This window comes from Coffea arabica, chromosome 5e, assembly GCF_036785885.1.
Source record: "Coffea arabica cultivar ET-39 chromosome 5e, Coffea Arabica ET-39 HiFi, whole genome shotgun sequence".
NCBI classification, from domain to species: domain Eukaryota; kingdom Viridiplantae; phylum Streptophyta; class Magnoliopsida; order Gentianales; family Rubiaceae; genus Coffea; species Coffea arabica.
The window spans coordinates 45,295,800-45,315,489 of NC_092318.1; the positions used below are offsets into that span (position 1 = coordinate 45,295,800).

General features: G+C 37.7%; 1 protein-coding gene across 1 annotated transcript; it reads right to left on the bottom strand.

Annotated features, from left to right (window-relative positions):
• Positions 1–595: 595 nt before the first annotated feature.
• LOC113688176 (histone-lysine N-methyltransferase ATXR3-like) lies at positions 596–15,409 on the bottom strand. Its single transcript, XM_027205886.2, has 20 exons — positions 15,214–15,409; positions 12,633–15,017; positions 12,453–12,509; positions 10,605–11,801; positions 9,123–9,475; positions 8,402–8,935; positions 8,217–8,317; positions 6,441–7,482; positions 6,265–6,336; positions 4,838–4,948; positions 4,591–4,691; positions 3,734–3,833; positions 3,488–3,583; positions 3,081–3,248; positions 2,873–2,998; positions 2,693–2,746; positions 2,242–2,489; positions 2,042–2,150; positions 1,638–1,940; positions 596–1,053 (listed from the first exon to the last, which is right to left on the bottom strand). The coding sequence occupies exons 2-20, from the start codon at positions 14,866–14,868 to the stop codon at positions 877–879; spliced, it is 7,185 nt and encodes a 2,394-aa protein (XP_027061687.2). The 5' UTR covers positions 14,869–15,017; positions 15,214–15,409; the 3' UTR covers positions 596–876.
• Positions 15,410–19,690: the final 4,281 nt, after the last annotated feature.

The window sequence follows — 19,690 nt, forward strand, 5'->3', positions numbered from 1 at the left end:
CCATACAGGCAACAGAAAAATAACACAACTTCTGCTCGACGAGTCCGAGTGTATGACAAAGCCAACAACATAATTTATGACCTGAAAAATGGGACTCATATCATCTTTTGTTTGGAGATATATTCCAATTCCACTCCGAAACCTCTTCAAATCTTTTTTGAAATGGAACTCCCTCTGTATACATTTTGTTGCAGGTTCGAGAACCTAAACATGCACCACCCACTTCACTTTTAAGTAACCCTGCCATACCTTTCTTACTTGTTCCAATGACAAGAAAAGCCTTCATATCAAATATAATATGTGCATCAATTAAAAGTCGAATCATACCTTTTACCTGGTATGCACATATGCTCCTGATAATTAAGAGAATTACACAATTTTCGAAACAAAAGGCCCTCATAAGGCTTCAAATTTGTCATTTTGATGGTGCGGTAAAGAAGCAACAGCTTTAACCCATGAGCCATGAAAGCGAAAAAGGACAAAATAATCAAATCATAAGTCGTTCATCAATCCTTGAACCATAAAAACTCTCATCTTTAATTAGCCTAAATCGATATAGCATATGGAGGTTAGGATATAGCATGAAGCAAAATGCTTGGACAACCCGATTTTTCAGCCCTTATGCCATTTCCATTAAATTAGAAAGGAAGACTATCTACCACTAATCATGAATTACAAATCATATGAAAAAAAAAGGAATGAAATTGCAAAAAAAGATTAAACTGTACACAAGAATGGAGGGTGGAAGCAGCAGAATGGGGAATCAACAGCCAGCCCCACCTCACATGTTAACTAAATCTCGGAAACCATTCCTAAACAATGACTAGGTAGAAGAATAACAATCTAATCCCGCTGCTTCTCACTGCCTGCAAAATTTCACCTGTCCCACATTGCTTGAAAAATGGGAGGCCTGTGCTTCAACCAATGTAACATCTCCTTGTCAAGCGAAGCCTTGTTTAGTACAGCATCTAGCATAGGACTGCCAATGATTTTGGGAGAACTTGTAAATGACCATATACACTCCTTTGGCCAAGGTCTCTGAGGCTGCTTCTCCTGAGAAATAAACAACAAAATGACCATGAACGAGAAGACAATTGCAGAAATGTCCTAGTTGTAGAAGAACGGAGATCAAATTGCTGAGAGAGGCTTCCACAAATATCCGACAATTACTTGAATAATATCCAAGAACTTGGAAGGCTACTCCTAGATATGTGGTACTTGTGAAGTCCACAACTATGTCAGATGATGCAAAATGAAGATTGGATAACAAAATCCTTCATGTCGGTCAATAAGTCACTTGAAAGATGAAACTGAAGATCATATTTAAAAAAGCCGAAACAACAATTCGTGTCAGTGAAACCCCAGAGAAGAAGGAAATGGACATTAAGCAGGACAAATCATTTCCTCTTGCCATTAGTTCGGAATGACCAGTTAATTCTGAACATGCAGTTCCAGTATTATGAAGTCAGTTAACATGTTGCCTCAGGTCAAACTACTACCTTACCCTGACAGGAGCAGTTTAATTACTCTAGACTTTCTGCTCGGGCAGTGTGCCATATCATGATGTATAGTGGTTGATCATTTGTAAGATATGAGATAAAATGAAGCAAGAAAGGATCAAAAGGGAATTAGCTTACCATCCTTGAAAGCATAAACTTCACAGTCCTAGGACCATAAACACGCTGGCGTGATGGTTTCTGGACTTTTGCATAAAAGGAACCAATTTCTGGTAAAGACAAACAACCCCTGCTCGCTCTGGCAAGGCCACAATCTGGGTCAGCATTAGCTTGGTTATGCCAATATATCAGCTGTCCTAAACAATAATTCTCGCCATATGTCTTGCAGTACTCGTGACCCTGTGAGCCCAACTTATCTGCATACTTGGGACACAGGTCAAGCGGACTGATGTACACAGGCGGAGAAGTAACAGTCTTGTATTCCTGCAAGATGCAGCACTATAGTCACAGCATGCACTAACACCACATCAAGGCACAATATTTGCTCAGATTTCTATGTAAAACAAAAGACAAAAATCACTCACTCTTATTCTGAAGAAGCACTTTGTGTGGGCGTATATATGGATTAAATCAGCAGCAGCATCATGCCGACACTTATAAGTACAAGGAAGGTTCCGCACCTCATCCCTCAACCTGAGGCAATAAAAGGAAGTCCAAAAATTTACTATTCACTGCAAGAATGAGAAAGCAAACACAAGCACGTCATGCTTCTGATGAGTCTCACCATATTAACGACCTCTGCAGATCCGTCTCAATGTCATCAGAATCAGACGGATCATGAGCACGAATACTAGCCTTGAGTTCACTTAACATATTATCTTCCATATGCGGTGCTATGCACTGAATAAGGTCTTCCACGAGGGATTCCTCTCCGCTCCAGAGATATGAAACTGCTTCTCTGGGATCAAGCCTCTCAAGAGGGGGAGGGGCTCTCTTTGGATCACCAAAAACACATCGCATTACATACCTCACCTGTAAACACCACCCAGCAAAATAAAATTTTTGTTACCTTCAAGCTTTTTATAGACCAAAAACATGCAAGTTTAGAGCATAGGAAAAGCTTATTAGGCAACCATCCAGGTTGTATAGCTACAGCATCCGCGTAATGTTTCATTAATATCAAGATTCTAAAAGGCCTGTACTGCAGATAGTTTTCATATTAAGAAGTCCGTTACCTTGTCAAGAGTAAGAGCCAAATTCTGCAGCCTTTGGTTATATACACCTTCAGCCTGCAGCATTCAAGAGAAAATATAAGACCAGCACTCCATGTCTCCAAGTACAAAAATGGACCATCAAACCGAGAATAATCGAGATTATTTGAATAAGAGCCATACTGAAACTAAAATAACACTAACCTGAACCTCGGCATCACTCTTTTCAAAGTCCATCGAAATCTCTGCAAAATATTTTTTCTTTTCTTCCAAATTGTGCTTGAGAATCTCCTTGGGAAGTTTTGTCCTCTCAAAATTAATGAATCTCACCTACATCTCAATCAACATAATCAAGGTGGATCCTCAAAGATTTTCTTATAAATTAGAGAGTAAATTGAGTAAAAAAACATACAAGACGAGCTGAGTAAGCAATCAGCCAGTCTGGTAATCCATCCAGCAAACAACTGCCAAGTCCAGCCTTTAACAGGTCAATATAATCTTCTTCTGAAACTGAATTCAATTCACAAGCTTCTAGCATAAGCTGGTGTCGGTCCAGGATTCCATGATACTCCTTCAGCACCTGGCAGACAAGTTAGCAGTTAAGTATACATAAATAATCAGACAATGACAATGGCAAATTATTTAGATCTCATAAACTGTAAAATCAAACATCCATCATGAAATAGCAGAAGCTTCTAAATCTTGCAAACCAAATACAAGATGTGTATGGAAACTTCTGCAAACAAAAATTCATCATAATCCTCCAATGAATCCCAAATAATGCTTTACACTTCAGGAAATTGCACTGATGCACTGTACCTTTTGATAGGCCCCTTCACCCGTCAAATTCAGATAACTGCCACGACAAACTTGGCTGCCGCATAAACAAACAGAAGCTTCATACTCTTCTTTACTCTGCAGAATTAATGAGGAACAAACTTTTACCTATCAGATTCTGGGAAAATTCAGGATTCCAGGGGCTAATTCTCCTTGTACTTAAAACGAAGGCTTAGTAGAGTTGTGATGAATTCTCCTTAGACTTAAGAGCAACATATAGATTCGCACCTCAGTAACAGAGTTATAGTCAAAAGTTATCTCTTCACCATATTGAATTGCACGTACAGTGTAGATTCCAATCTGGTATTGGCCATCAACAGCCGTAACCCTGCACTCATTAACAGATAGCCAGAACAATATTAAATAAAATCCCTGCAAATAACGAAACATTCTCTCCTCCATGCCACTAAAAGCAACACCACAAATAACAACAAAGATGCATGTAGAAAATAACCATCAACACTACCCAGCTGACCAACCTAAGCATTAGTGGATGACAATGTGCCAATGCCAAAGGGTTGGAGAGGGAAAAGGGCATACCAAATCAGTTAAAAGAACAACAAAAGAAGACGTATCTTTTAGCTGTCCAAATAATACAAGTTACCACTTATAAAAATTCATCATAGAATCATATCATGCTATCTAAAAAATGAAAATTAATATGTTGTATAAAAAGGATTTTCATCTAAAAGTATAGATCAAATCTTCAAGCACAATATGCAGCTGCCCAACAATATAATTTGGTACAACTATTATGTCCGCCTAAGACACCACATATACATACTCCACAAATCCATGAAAAAGGCACAAAACACAGCAAAAGTGGTGAGTCTCTCACACATAAGGGCTTCAATAACAGAAATCAAAAATAGAAGGGAAGAAGACAATAATTGAAATTCACGTGGATATTAGAAGCAAAGATATAACATGGCTAAACTTCTACATCCAAATTAATGATGATCTCTCCATCCAGAAGATATTCGATTTCATAAGTATTCAAAGCCTAGCACCAGAGATGAGAAATATCCATGAGATAGTGGAAACAAAGTATGCCCAGAGAAACAAATTTTCTATTGAAAACTTACTTTGCTTCACAATTAGGTCGACATGAGTGACATATTCGGCTAGCATAATTTGCCTTGTGCATTGCATCAACAACTACTAGATCATACCCATCAGCATCACCCTGCGAATTGGAACAATACTTAGACATGCAGAAAAATGGGAAAAGCCACCAACGAATACATCCATAGAATATAACAGAACACACAAGTTCCCAGTCAGGGAAATAGGAAACTGATGTAGAACTATTAGGTTAAAGATAGCACACACCTTTGGCCTCTCAAGATATATGTTGTAAAACTCTGGTGCTGGATCTTTACTGTTTTTCTGTAAAGACCGAATACCATCTTGCTTCTCAAACCACTTCCAAGTAGGATAAACCTGAACACGAAATCAGAGAAAATCTTCATTAGTGTGGGCAAGAAGCACAGAAGCATATTTTTCGAACAAAACTGACCCAAAAACATAAACAGAAAAAACATACACAAGGACCAATCAACAAGTAGGCCAGTAAAAATTCATTGACTAGCTCCAAAATATGAAGCAGGAAAAATAAACATTAAGATCTTGGGAGAATTAATTCCAAAAACCAAATACGGGTGTATAGAGGCAGAGCAATGCAAGCTCAGTCTCAAAATTTCTGACATAATCCCACCCTTATGAAGTTTCATCTCTTTTGGTACCGCATAGCCTTGTTTCTCCTAGCACTTCTGTTCCGGTCAAGAATTCCTACTGTTAAATCATATACAGACTCATGGGATTTTTTTTTTTTTTTTTGGTCAACAATGACGGCAGCAATCTCCTTCTGCCTCTCACTGTGCATCTATATAGGTTGGTAGACATCACTTCACTCTTCCAGCCTATTCCTAATCTAAAACTGATAAATTCCACAGAATAACATAAAACCACTTAGGCCCTTGAAGATGTTACCTCTACCTGCTGTTCCCTATGATTTGATATTTATCAATACAGGCTGGCCAGCCCACTCTAATTCAAACTCATCAAGATATCCACCATAAACTAGCTCAGGTGTGTCTGTCTACAGCACCAACAATTTTGCATTGAATATCACTCTGGAGGACACAACACTCTATGACATTATTTGATCCCCAAAGGAAAGAAACCCGCAAATAAACTAAACGCACGCAATCAACCAAACAGAAAGAGTCAAAATCTAAAAGGTCTCAAAGTGTTTCATAAAGCACCATAACAATCGGGTTTACTGTAACAAGTGAACTACTGAACTCTTAAGTTAGGCTACAAGACTTAGCCTCCAATAAAGCAACAAATAAGTTCAGCTGAGAGACTACTTCAAAATCATGGGCTTAGACTATAACGACAAAACTAAAGATATATGACTCCAAATCGATCATGTGTATCACCAAGGACCCCAGCAAAGTCATGCATAGGACACAAGGAAAGGAAACAACAGATCTCGTTCACTTCTACAGAAACATTTTTCACAGCAACAATTATTGTTAGTATAAGGAATATCACAAACAAAATGACAGAGCAGAAACAACCATACATATCTAACTCAATCAGCATTACTCTGAAATGTACCAGATCTGATAACCAAGAACCCTGAGTTACTGAAAACAGTACAGAGATAATCTACCCCAAAACAAAAAGCAACAATAACAACAATAGCTATCCTGCAAAATTTACTAGCCAGAAAGTGACAATTTAGGATTTACCTCTCCCAAGAACTCAACAACAAAATCCTCCTCACCAAAGCCACCTTCTTTATTGCAGACCACACCAAGCCCCTGCTCCCAAAAAAGGGGGTGACCACAAATAGCCCATCAGAGGAGAGTTTGAGAAAACACATCAGAATCTACTATCGAAAGGGAAAAGATATCAACTGCCTTACCTTTCTATATGCAACATAGTTGTCCTCTGGACGACTATCAATGTTCTTCAAAATGAACTCACATAATCTTACAGTTCTCCAATCATGGTCTTCCTCAGCTGTATCCAGGATTTCCTCGAATACCGGTTTTAGTGGATACATCATAGGAGTATTTCCAGAACCAGTGAACTGCCTAACTTGTTTATTCAAAGTGCGAAGCAGCACATCTTCAATAAACACATGCTTATCAACGAGAGACCAATCTGATTCCTCTGGCATGGAATCAAGAAGAAGATTATGAGTGTAAGGGTCAATGCCATAAACTTCTTGTTCTAGCACCTGATCTCCCAGTTGTTTTCTAGGTCTATAGTCCTTCACTTCAGGGATTTCCATATCAGACTCCTCAGTTCCATTTCTCTGTGCATTGAGCTTCTCAGCATAATCCTCAGGGAGAGACACCTGCATCTTTCTTCTTACTTCCACCTCGCCAGCCACTACAACATAGTGATCAATGACTTCATATTTCCTAGTAACAGGAGGCACAAGGCTTGCCTTTGTCATCCGAGCACCCCATTCACGTTCATCAGCCAATGAATCGAATACTTCATCTGGAGGGAAGTATGTTTCTCCTCTTGCTTCTCCCGGTCCAATCTCTGACCTTAAATCTGAGTCACTTTCAGTGTCTGAAGCGGTGCTCTCACTGTCGGTCATGCTCTCATTTGAAGATCTGTCCATATCATCAGATGTTTCACTTTCTGAGTCCATAGATTTCTTATTCAATTTTGATAAACGCCTCCTGATTTCCCTATCAGATGCATAATCTCCATAATCCGAACTACCATTAATAGAAGAGGACCCATTGCTCCTGTTTGCGTGTTTCTTTTCAGTAACTTTCTTCTTGTGTTTAGAAGAAGACGATGAGAACCCTGGAGGAGAATCTTCCTTCCATATCTTCACATCTCTTTCAGTACATGACTTAGAACCATCCTCCAAACTTGTAGCAAGACGAATAAACAATGTGATAATACGATTAACATTTCTAGCATCACCTCGATTCTTTGATCTGGTTCACAGAGCAAGTCATTAAATTAAAATGCAAAACTTCATCATATCTAGTGAACATGTGATAAGTGGGAATATTAAAATAAAGAGCGAATGTTAAAAAGACTATGCAACCTAGATACTGCGAGTGGTGTGTTTAAAATACATTATGGTGTAAAAAATGTTGTAACTCTGTTGAAACCACCAAACTAGAAAATTGAGATTTAAAGAGGAATTCAGGAACATGTGGATTGACAAATTTTGGTTACATAGAGATGAAAAGCCAAAAAATCAATATTCAGTTTAAAGCTTCTGCACAAGCAAAATGGACAATATTTTAGAACTGGCTAGAAAGACAAATTAGAGATTCAATTAGTATAAGAGAGAGAAAAAAGGATACTTTAACTGGGAATAATATTCAATGTACCACAGTCAAGAAGAAATCATATTTACAAAGTACATCAAGTCTAGCGTGGGGCAACCATACTTCCTGCTTCCCCAATACCAAGCCTAAGGTCATAACACATTAAAACCAAAACAAGTTAAAAGAAACCCTTAAAGATAATGTCAAGGCTTTAGGGACACTTAAAAAAGGGTTTAAAAAGGGTTAAGAGGTCTAACTACCAATTTTCTTCTATAGCGTCTGAACAATAGACTATCCTTCCAGTAGCATAAAAATGGGAAATCCAGGGGCTTTCAATACCAATAAAATAAAAATCCATATTTCCAAACCAGTCAGAAACAGAAAGCACTTACTTTATAGCATCCCTGCACATACGCCTAATATCATCTTTTACAGAACTCAAGCCCCGGCCAACATAATAACCACTTCTCATTCTGTTCTCAATCTCTGCAACCTGATCAACAAGGAGAAAATATGAGAAAAATGCATACAGTAGTATATATGGGACACAAACCACAAAGAAGCAAACCACGTGTACCTTCGGCACAAAAAATTCAAAAGTGTTTTCCTTCATTATGTCCTTTAAGCTTAAAGCCAGAAATTGCTCCATCCTCTTGTACCCATTTTCAGACTTTCTCAAGGCCAACCGCCTCATATGAGCATCCCTAGATAAGATAGATGAAGATTTCCTAGCGTCAAACAGTTTTGAACGTTTATACAAGCTCTGTCGAAACAACCGATTTGCAGAGTCTCTCCTATCAGAACTTTCCAGATAATCTCTCAATCCACTGGAATCATATGTTTGATTATCTAGACCACTGAAGTTCCTAGAGGCTGACAAAGTTCCATCAGTTAACTGTTTGAGACTCCTTGTTTTTGAATGTAGTCCCCGGCTCTTAATCCAGTTAATATTTGGAAAATTAGCTGCCAAGTCTTCCAATTGACTACAACCTCTAATGTCTACTGAAGATAAACTCGTGAATGACTGAAGAACTTCCTCAAGCATAGTAGAACTAATTTTGGTGCAGCCACGTAGAATCAAGGTACTAATCTTTTTATTGTTATATCCATCCTGCAGGCAAAGAAATAAAATAGCTCAGTAAGAAGTTAAGTTTCTTTCTTATTTAGAATACTCAAACGTCCATACACATCCCCACCCATAAAACCCCAGGAATCACAGAAATACTGTGTGTACGCGTATGGTGCATACACGGAAAACAATCACAACAAGGAACTTGTTTGTATGAACACGAGATTACCATTATATTCCACAGGCTGGCATCATTGCAGTTTGAGGCAATAGACGACAAGTCGACTTGTCTAGAGACTTGTTTGAAATACTTTAGTACATATCTCCAGTGTTTACAAGTCAAAGCAACAATAGCAAAAGATTTTAAATCTGCTCTAAGGAAATGAAAGATTCGTGCCAGAACTCGGTCTCCCAAATCAGCCCAGCTTCCATTTTGATATTCAGCTTCAGCTTCACTAAAATTACCATCACCACATATGTCATCAAAAGACCATTCATCCTTCAATGGAGCCGAGACATCCTCCATCTCATACTCATCCTCGCTACCATCAATCCGCAGTCTCTTACTAGCACGCATTTGATCTGCAAGCACCACATGACAATATCAGGTCGAAACTCTACCTAAATTTCAACAAAATGGAATTTTAAATGTTTTCCAGTAATTGCCAGGTGGGACTAGAGGGGAAAAACGAGAGAATGAATGCTATAGGATGCACAATTTCACATGGTAAGCACAATTACCCTCAAGACATCACCACCACTGACATGCCGCCTACCTTAAGTTAGAACAATTCTGCAGATTTTGGAAAGGGATACACTTTGTTTCACTGATCCAGATTTCAACATACAAAATTAACTCTTAGCACAGTTCACTGTCTTGAAATGAGGTGGCCTCCATAGCTTTACAGAGTCCTCCTTCTAATTTTCAGCTTAAAGTCTTTATCTCATTTCCATCTCATAGGTTCAAATTACACATATTTTAACCAAACAAACATGATACTTGCACAAGAAACCCATACAAAACCCAACTAATATCATCAGAATACACACCCCTAGCAGAAGAGGAACTTAGTCCTGTGAAGATGGAATAGTGCATCTTTGAGCAGTTAGAAACTACAGAGACAGCATATAAATTAACCTATTGTGCAAAGAAAATAGTCAATGGACCGTAATGCATTGGCATATTGTCATGAACAGATATTATGTGGCAACTTTGAAGAAGGTGAAACTTCTCAACAGATTGCACAAACATCCAGAGTGAATTGGTGACACCAAGAAAATATAAGACTAAAAAGTATGAGCTGGATAGATCATGGTTGCTTGATCACTTCAAGCTAGCATATTGTATCCAAGAAGAATAGATTCGTGATATTGTTTACAGCTATATGTTTAAGTACTCTCTTTTTCTTTGCAGGAAGTATCAAATGGCAGACCAAATTGAGAAGCCAGCAGTCTGCAATATACTTTGTAAAAGCTTGTTGGATATAGTCAGGTAGGCATTAAGGTGGGAACTAATTCTGCAGTTATAGAGAGGAGACTAAAAACATGGCTTGCCCACTACAATTCCACACAACTAGAAACTAATCATTCATACGTGATCAAATTCAATTTTTTAAACAAATTATCAGAACTCTAGGAGGGTATGATTTTTGACTAACTAATACGTCACAGCAAAACACGCCATGGAAAGAAAAAAAAAAAATTACCATACCAGATTTGAGAGCAGAGGGGTATACATGTCGTTCAGTCTCTTTCTTTGGCTGTCTTGCATTGATCCACGGATCTAAGACTTCATTTATTGCTGCAGTAAACTCCCGGCTCTTGTAGGATTTCATCACTAACTCATGGACCTTTCCCTGAGTATACCCAATGAACTGTGGATGCATGCTGTGAAACATACTGGAAGCCCAGCTACTTCTACCAAGTATAGCATCACTTGCTTCCAATCCAGAAGCTCCAGCTGTATCATTCAAGGCACCATTTACTCCTAGAGCTTTAGTGGGACCAGTAGCTTCTCTAGGAGAGGAAATTGGAACCCAAATCTTATCCACTTTCCTGAAAGCACTGCTATGCTTCTGTATTACACCTTGATCAGCCAAGACTTGCAGCTCTGAAAATGATAAAGGTCCTCGTTCGTGCCCAGCACCATCAAAGTAGTACCACTCACCAAAATTCAGCTGAAGCTCATCTGCAGTGCAGATATGGTCTTTAGGAACACTTAAGGATGTGGAACTCTTCCATGAACAATGTGAGCCCTGTTCATGTGTGTTTTTCACTCTAGAAAGACCTTCTGACGATGACCTCTTTGTTTCACTAGTTACTGAGTAGTTTCTTGAGGACTTTGAAGAGAATCTGTCTTTAACCCTAGCTTTGCCACGAGGGTCAGAGAGAAGTGTATCATGGTCCTTCACTACACAAGCATTTATTCTGACCACAGGAAGCATCATTCCTCGAAATCCTCGTGCAATGTTAGTTTTACTTTGAGGTGTTCTGTTCACACTGCTATTATCATTCCATTCATCAGGAGAGGTAAAAGCCCAAGGTGGAAGATCAAGCCTTCTACTTTGCGAAGGATAATACAACTCATCTTTTCGCTGCCAACGAGGATCCTCATAGCCAGATTTTGGCATCTGGCACAGAGGATAGTTATCATTGAGAACAAGCTTTTTCCTCCAAGTTTTATCTTGAGAAGCTTCATCGATCCTCTTCCAGTCCCCACCCTTGCAAGACCAATGGCCAGAAAAGCATCCACCACTCTCACAAGCAAAAGCACCATCCTTCTCTGCTGGTATCATCAAAGATGCTCTCAACTCCACACTTTCTCTGGAAGCAGACTCAGAATTGAGCATAACCTCACTAGATCTTTGATCATTGTAATCACCCAGGTGAAGTTGATGCCAAGTGAAACCTGTGCATGATCCAAAATCAAATTCAGTATAACAGATTGAAAATGCCCCCAGTATACAGCTTGCCCACCTCCTCCCTTTCACTAAACAAAGCTACAAGACAAAATGTTGCAGTGACATAAATCCCAAGGCAGTTACATTAGCTTAGTACTTGAATGGATAAAATTGACTAATAGCTTAAATATTAAAAAAAAAAAAGATGAAAATCAAAACGAGTATTTCAGAACATGCAAAATAGCACAAAGCTTGCACAGGCAATTAAAAGGCAATAAATGTATTGGGAAATCTTATGTGATAAGAGTTACTTAAAACCATGTTTCTTTTCCTTTTTGACTTTAAAGAGCAAACATAAATATAGTAATAATAATAATAATAAAAGATAATTTTGCAAAAATAATAATAAGAGTAAAATGAAAATTGAACACCAGATCAAAGCAAATTACATAATTACCAAGAATAACAAAGCAAACACCTCATCCATCAGAACATTTATAAACATACTTTTGTATAAGACTACATGGATCAACACTGCTAAGCTTCCAACCAATAAAAGATTACTATTAACTACAAAAGGAATTAACCCAGAAATATATGATAGATACAAGCAACAAAAATACCTTTACCTAAAAAAAAAAAGAAAAAAAAGATATTACCTTCAATTTTTCCCCATCTCTCCCACTCCCCATCCCCAGATGTCATCTGAAGCACTTCTGCAAGGTGCAAGAAATTTGTGACTCAAATTCAAATATGATATCACCAGAACAAAATTGAAAATTTAAATTAAAAATAAGCAAAATAATCAAGACCTAAAAAGAAGAAGAGAATTTGTTTACCTCCAACCATCTCAAGTTCCCTGCCAGGAATAACTGTAAAACCATCTAAAAATGCACCAACCCTTTCATCAATATGAAGGTCTTCCAGAGGTTCTACAGACGCCAGATTGTCCCCAGAGGATATTGGATCTAAGGAAGGGGGTGGCTTTTCCTGGCCAACCTGACTACTAATTTCAGACAAATCTCCATTATCGACCAGTGTATTACCTGGAGCTTCAGGAGGGCTGACCAGCTGTGTGATAGTATCCGAAACAATTGAATGGAAATTAGAAGTCACTAATGGAGAGGCTGCCTTTTCAACAGTTACCCATCTATCACCATCCAGATGCTTGATCAAGTGATCTGACACAAGAAAACCTTCTTCCACTAATTTCTTTAAGTCAGATAATCTGGAAGGGCCCTGCTCCACTCCCAGGTGATCAAGATAAAACCATTTCCCAGTGGCTGCATCATCCACCACAGGTTCATGTGGTGGCGTATTGCATATGTCCATATCTTCTTCCATTGAGACCAGCTCCTCAGCACATCCATTTTCCTGAGGAACTTCCTTACCCGTCACTTCAGGAACTTGAGAATGTTCTTCCTTGTTTGAGGGCGGAACTACATTTCTAACCTTGGAAACATCAACAATATCCATGTGACTTCTATCCTCAGATTCTTTAACTGACATCCGCAAATCTCTTCCAATTGGAGCCTTCTGGTTGGGAGGTTTCTCATCTGCCCCTCTATTTCCACCATTACTCTTTTTACTTGCCCCATTCTTTCGATTGGGTTCACGGGGCTTCCCATGATCAGGAGGAGACCGTTCCAAAAAACTTGGGCTTCGACCCCTCTGATACCGAGCTTGATTTTGTGGAGACCACTCTGAATAACTCGGGCTGCGCTTCCTACGATCATAGTGGTGACTTCTATCATATGGTGACCTACTGTGATCATACTGGCGGCTCCGATCGTATGGGGACCTGCTGTGATCATATGGAGACCTTTCACGATGGGCCGGGCTCCAATCACGATGATCATGGTAACGGGCCCGCTCATGTGGGGACCTCTCAAAGTGATGTGGACTGCTGTTATACTTGTCATAGCCTGCTCTTGAAGATTCGTAATGCCTAGAAGAGTACCTATCAGAGAGAACATTCCGGGATGAAGAAGAAGAATTTCTATATTGCCTGTCCACAGACCTGCGTGAATGGTGCTCTGATGAGTACATTGACCGAGTGCCATTATCAGAAAGCTTTCGGCTTCTAGTACTTGTGTAGTCATCAGAGTCACCACGATGTTTCCTGTCACTGCTGTCAATATCAGCACCTTGGCGCTTTAGCCTGTTACCTGAAGAGTATTCTCTAGCATAACTCTTGCCATTGCTGAGTTCATAACCATCTTCGTCCACAACTTTTGAGCTGATCCTTGGAGTCCTGTCAAAAATACCATCTTCATATCTAGAACCCCTCTTTGTAAGCTGATTCGCACTTCTACTGAGCTCCTTCTCATTCAAATACTTCCCAGAAGAAGGCAGAGGTGGAGGCGTCCACTCACGCTCACCTTTCCATCCTTTGTCTTTGGCATAATCATACCTTCTTGTTCTCGAGTAGCTGTAATCATCCTTCATTACCACCTCACTTTTGCGCCACCTATCTGGTACAAACTCCCCTTTTTCCAATTCTTCTTTCGATGAAGTCCTCCACGACCCAGATGATGGTTCATTCTTTTCTTCCAGTTTTCGCCATCTCCCACCTAAAAACTCCCCCTTCTCCACCTCCCCACTTTTTTTCCACTTATCAACAACACTTTCGCCCTTTTCAATCTCACTCCTGATCTCATGCTTCCTAGTTGTTGGCCTTTCCACAATCACCTTGCCATTCTCAATTGGCAAAGTACCCAATTCACCCTCCTCCACTTCATCCTTATTATTAACCTCACTATTAACAACATTACTACTATTGTTACCATTAATATTACTATTGCAACTATTACTAACCACAACTTCTTTCTCACTATTCACACTACTCTTGGGACCCAATTCTCGTTTTCTCTTAATCACTTTTTTCACCTTCTTCATAGTCTTCCCGTTCACTTTCACAACAGTTGTTGTAGAAGATGAACTAAGCTTGCTCTTACTACTGGTGCTGGTAGTGGTGCCGCTGGTGCTGTTACCATTACTTTTGCCTCCGCAAATAGGAAACCGCTCCATAATATGTGGCTGCGAAGGCACGCATGCAACACCGCCATCGCCCATGGAATGCCAGAATCCCTACCCGAAATCCCCGGAATCACCTTTCAGAAAATGGACCCTAATTCTCCACTTCTCCTGGGCTTTCCTTGCTCATACTTCTCTTCCACTACGGCAAAAAAAAGCCTCCAACCGGCCTCCGAGCAATCAAAACCCTAGAATTTCCATAAACAGCAATAAAACCACATAAAAATCCAAGAATTAATACGAAACTGCATCAAACGTTTCGGAAATTCAATTTAACTCCAAAAATGTAGGGTCTTGGGATTGGAAAAGAAAATATAAATAGCAATTCAATCTTGGTTTCCTTCAAAATTAGAAAACCTAGGGTTTTGAAATCTGCAGACTTACTTGGAGAGCTGAGTTGAGACGCACGGAGGGATCGACTGTGGAGTTGAGATGAGTTGAGACGAGTTGAATCGCCGGTGAGTTCAGATAACCGAGTCGAAATGAACCAGGTCGAGAGAGAATGGAAGAATAGAGGGCGAGGCGAAGAGAGCCTTTGACGAGGAAGGAAGGAAAGATCGATTTGTTTTTTATTTTCTTTAAACTTTTTTGACAGAGACGAAAAATAAGAATAGCTGAAGACGAATCTCTCTCTCTCCTCTCTGTAGATTAAATCCGCTTTTTTTTTTTTTACTATTTTCCTTTTTCGGCTGGGATATTATTTTCTATTTTTGTTTTGTTAAAGCAAAAGGGCATAACCGTAAATCCATAATTGATCAGTGCCAAGCAAATGGATCGCCCCATAAGAACAGTATCCTAATGACAACTAGAGATGACAATGAAGACGAATAGAGGGAGTAACAGGACGAGAATGGAAGAGGAGGAGATGGGGCGGGCCACAGAGAGGCGAGGATACTCTCGGCCCATCCCCTGTATAAATTAAATATAATTTAAATATCCTAATAATTATAAGTTCAAGATTTAGCTTTGTTATACTCCCTCCCTTTTTTTATAACTGACGTTTAAGGTTTTACACACTAATTAAGAAAAGTTTTTCAATGCTTAAATCTGTACACTACTTTCCTTTTGTACTCTCATTAATTGTCCAATTCACCCATGTTTTCTCTCACTATAGTACTAAATGGTGCTGTTTTACTAGGCCAAAAGCAATGCATGGGAGTGTATTAATACCAGAGAGATAAAAGGGTAAAATTGTGAAAAAGTAATTAATGCTATATGGGGATAATAAAATGACAGATAAAAGTACACTAGAGCAAATTTCTTAAACATCAGTTATAAAAAAAGGGAGGGAGTAATTCATTGGATTTGAATGGATCGGGGATTATTCATTCAACCTTGCCTAGTAACAAATACAATTTTTTATTTTACTAGTCAACCGTTGCTATTCTTATGTGATAAGGGTTGTGTATATGTATATGTGTGTGTATATATGTCTATGTAAATATATATTTTCCGCTTCTCATCTGTTTGGTTTTTAGCCCTTTTATAGAAGCTACTCTATTGGCTTGTTCATTGGTTAAAGGACAGCTGATGTTCATTGGTTAAAGTATAGCTGGTTGGAGATGATGGTGTTACTTCAGTTAGGTCAATTGGTAATGTATGCCTTCGAAAACTTGAAGTAGCGGTAGCATTTTCTCGTTGCGTACTAGTGTTTTCTCCTCCATGGACGCCTGCCGGGAACTGAGGCAAGGCGGAGGGGGCACCGTGATATTTTTGTTGGGGGTGGTGGGTAGAGCTGTTAATCGAGCCGAGTCGAGCCGAGTATTTGGTTGCCGAGCTCGACTCGAGTTTAATTCGAGCCGAGCTTGACTCGAGCTCGTTAGGAAAACGAGCTTTAAAATGTGTTCGAACTCGACTCGTTAAATGTACATGTGACTCGAACTCGAGCTCGAGCTCGACTCGTTTGTGATAAACGAGTCGAGCTTCACGAGCTCGAGCTCGAGCTCGTGCAAATTAACCTTAATAAAAACCTATAATTTTTAATTTTTATAATTTTGATTTCTAAAATGACAAATATGCTCTTCATTAACGAGCTCTAACGAGCTACTCGAGTATCAAACGAGCCGAGCTTACTCGACTCGTTAACTAAACGAGCATATTTCGAGCTCGAGCTTGACTCGTTAACCAAAATTAACGAGCCGAGCTCTAACGAGCTTTCGAGCTATTCGATTGACTTAACAGCTCTAGTGGTGGGGGAGGTATTGGACGGGGTCGAAGGCAGGGTCCATTATCATCTTTAGTGACAACCATCATACCGATTGAGAGGAACCAAATAAAATTAAAAGTATTAATCCACATCTCGTGATTAAATATAATTTAGTGAATTTTGCAACCACAGGAAAAAGGTTTAACAAATTTTTATGGTTTATAACAGTGAAATATGGTGGAAATTTATACAAAACTGTGTTTGACAATTGTTTCACTCAAATTCAGTCATACGATAACACATCCCATAGTGTTTTGACCAATTATATATTGGTTGCTGTCGAGTATATAGACCAACTCGCAAGAATAATATCTTAATGGTAACCGTCCTTCATAGTTGGTGGTTAGAACCGATAACAATTTTGAGAAGTGTAATCAAATTTCTGAATATGAATATGTGGTCATGCATTTGAACATTATTTAAAGTTTACAAAGTTATGGACAATGCTTACAAGTTTTGTGATTTCTAATATATGAAATACGTTACTATGGTTGACAATTGTTCCAGTCTCAAAGCAAACCATCACAAAAGCCTTCCATGGTGCTAGCAACACCAAGTCATTGACCCCTATGACTTTTGAAGTTTCTTTTTTAAGTGCCTTCCAAGGAATGATGCCCTTGTTGGCATATATTAGTGTGTATTTATAAAGGTTGAGATAACAAACATCTTTTTAAAAAATTCTATAACACTTTTTATAATGTGATATATTTAAAATAAAATTAGTGATCGAAAAGATAAAAAAAGTTTAGAAAACGAGTCTATAATGTAAGTAATTTTTCACGTGTTTCCAAACAATGAGATATCCAGATGCACATATTCATCTTTTTTCTATCCTTCTGATTCTATATATTTTTTTTCTTTTTCATTTTTCACTTTTATAACTGAAGGAAAATTTTCTTTTCCATATTTAAGGTTTCATATATACAAGGTTAAGAATGTAGTGATAAGGCTTTAGTGTAGGTTAAGGTTCTAGAAATTAGAGATTCTAGATTCTAATCTCTCTATCCCATCATCGCTTCTTTAATCCTACCCCTTCTTTGATAAAGGAAAAAAAAAAAGAAAGAGGCTGAGAATGTAGATTCAAGACATTGGAGGTCATTTTCCGATTTGAGGACCAACTTTAGCAAAGAGTATTTTATTTTAGGATTAATTACAAAAGCTCCCCTTAAGGTTTAACTAATTTTATATTTGACCCTCTAATATTGTTTTTTCTTACTTTATCTCCAAAACTGTTAGTCAACTCTAACACTATGTAATGAAAAATATCAAAAAGACATCTATACCCCTAACAGTTAACTCCAATAAATCCCCTTAAGTTATATTGCCTTTTTGCACTATATCCTCTAGTATTATTTTCTCTTAATTTGTCTGTTTGTCCCTAAAACTACTCAAGACATATAATATTTAAATTATTAGTATCCCTAACATAATAATAAAAATTATTGTATATTTATGGATATAGATCTTGTTAAATTTTATCTCTATAATTATATATTTTTGGATAAGGGGAAAATAAAAAATTATTAGTGAGAAATAAACTACAAAAGTATTATTAAAAAGGTCTATAGATTGGGATTGTTTGGATTGAAAGTTACTTGATAATTTTTAAATTAATACCATAACAATTTTTACTATTTGATGTTTGTGAAATATAAAAGTGGTTAAAAATTAAAAAGATGATTGAGAAACATGCTTATGATGAAACAAAAAAAAATTTAGAAAAATTTAGCAATCCAAACAAATTTTAATAGCATCTAACTATGCTATATTAAGAAATGACCATAGAAACTTTAAACCTAAAACAACCATATTTCTCTCTTTTTTAAGTATTACCAACAAAGAAAAAAACTGTATACTTACTCCCATATAAAGAAAATATCTAGCTATTAAACAAAAAATGCAACCATATGCACATTACAAAGAGAAACTAACAATATTCAAGTATTTTTAGACTTTTAATAATAATTTCATATATTAATTTTTGTTATTTTTTCCCGTTATTACTTGAAATTAGCAAGATATTTCGCTCAGTCTTGAAAAAGTATAATTATAGGATGAAATTTAATTAGGACCGTATCTATAAATATATTACTTTTTCATTACTATGTTAGGAATATTGGTTTTTTTAGACATTTTTTATCTCGGGTGTTATAAAATATTGGAGTTTAACTAATGATTTTAGTTATAAACAGACAAATTGGGAAAAAATGGTATTGGGGGGATAAAGTGTAAAATTAGTTGGTGGAATTACTGCATTTAACTATTAAGAATATAAATATCTTTTTGGCTTTACCGTCTCATAATGTTAGAGTCAACTAACGATTTAGACTATGAAGTGAGAAAAAAAAAAGTAAGGGAGCAAAGTGTAAAAATAGATATACTTTAGAGGGCATTTTTGTAATTAATCAAGGAGTACTTTATTTTACTACTTCTGGATTTTTGGTTCTTTTATATTATATTCTATTTATATTGGTTAGGTAGTATGTTCTACTTATGTGGATACGCAAAACTGTTGGATACTAATGGTAGTACTACTTAGTATTTTAAAGGAATATTATAACTCACTAGTGCTGTGGATTGATACATGTGCTGTTTGAATTAAGAAACAAATTTGAGTCTTGTAGTTAATCAATACCTTTTTTTTTCCCTTTCTTA

Excerpts from the sequence above, each read along its gene's own strand:
- LOC113688176 (XM_027205886.2), bottom strand. The coding sequence starts at position 14,868 with ATGGGCGATGGCGGTGTTGCATGCGTGCCTTCGCAGCCACATATTATG. Across the intron at positions 6,337-6,440 it reads ACTATGTTGCATATAGAAAG|GGGCTTGGTGTGGTCTGCAA; the intron begins GTAAGGCAGTTG and ends TTTTGGGAGCAG. Across the intron at positions 3,834-4,590 it reads CGACCTAATTGTGAAGCAAA|GGTTACGGCTGTTGATGGCC; the intron begins GTAAGTTTTCAA and ends TAATGAGTGCAG.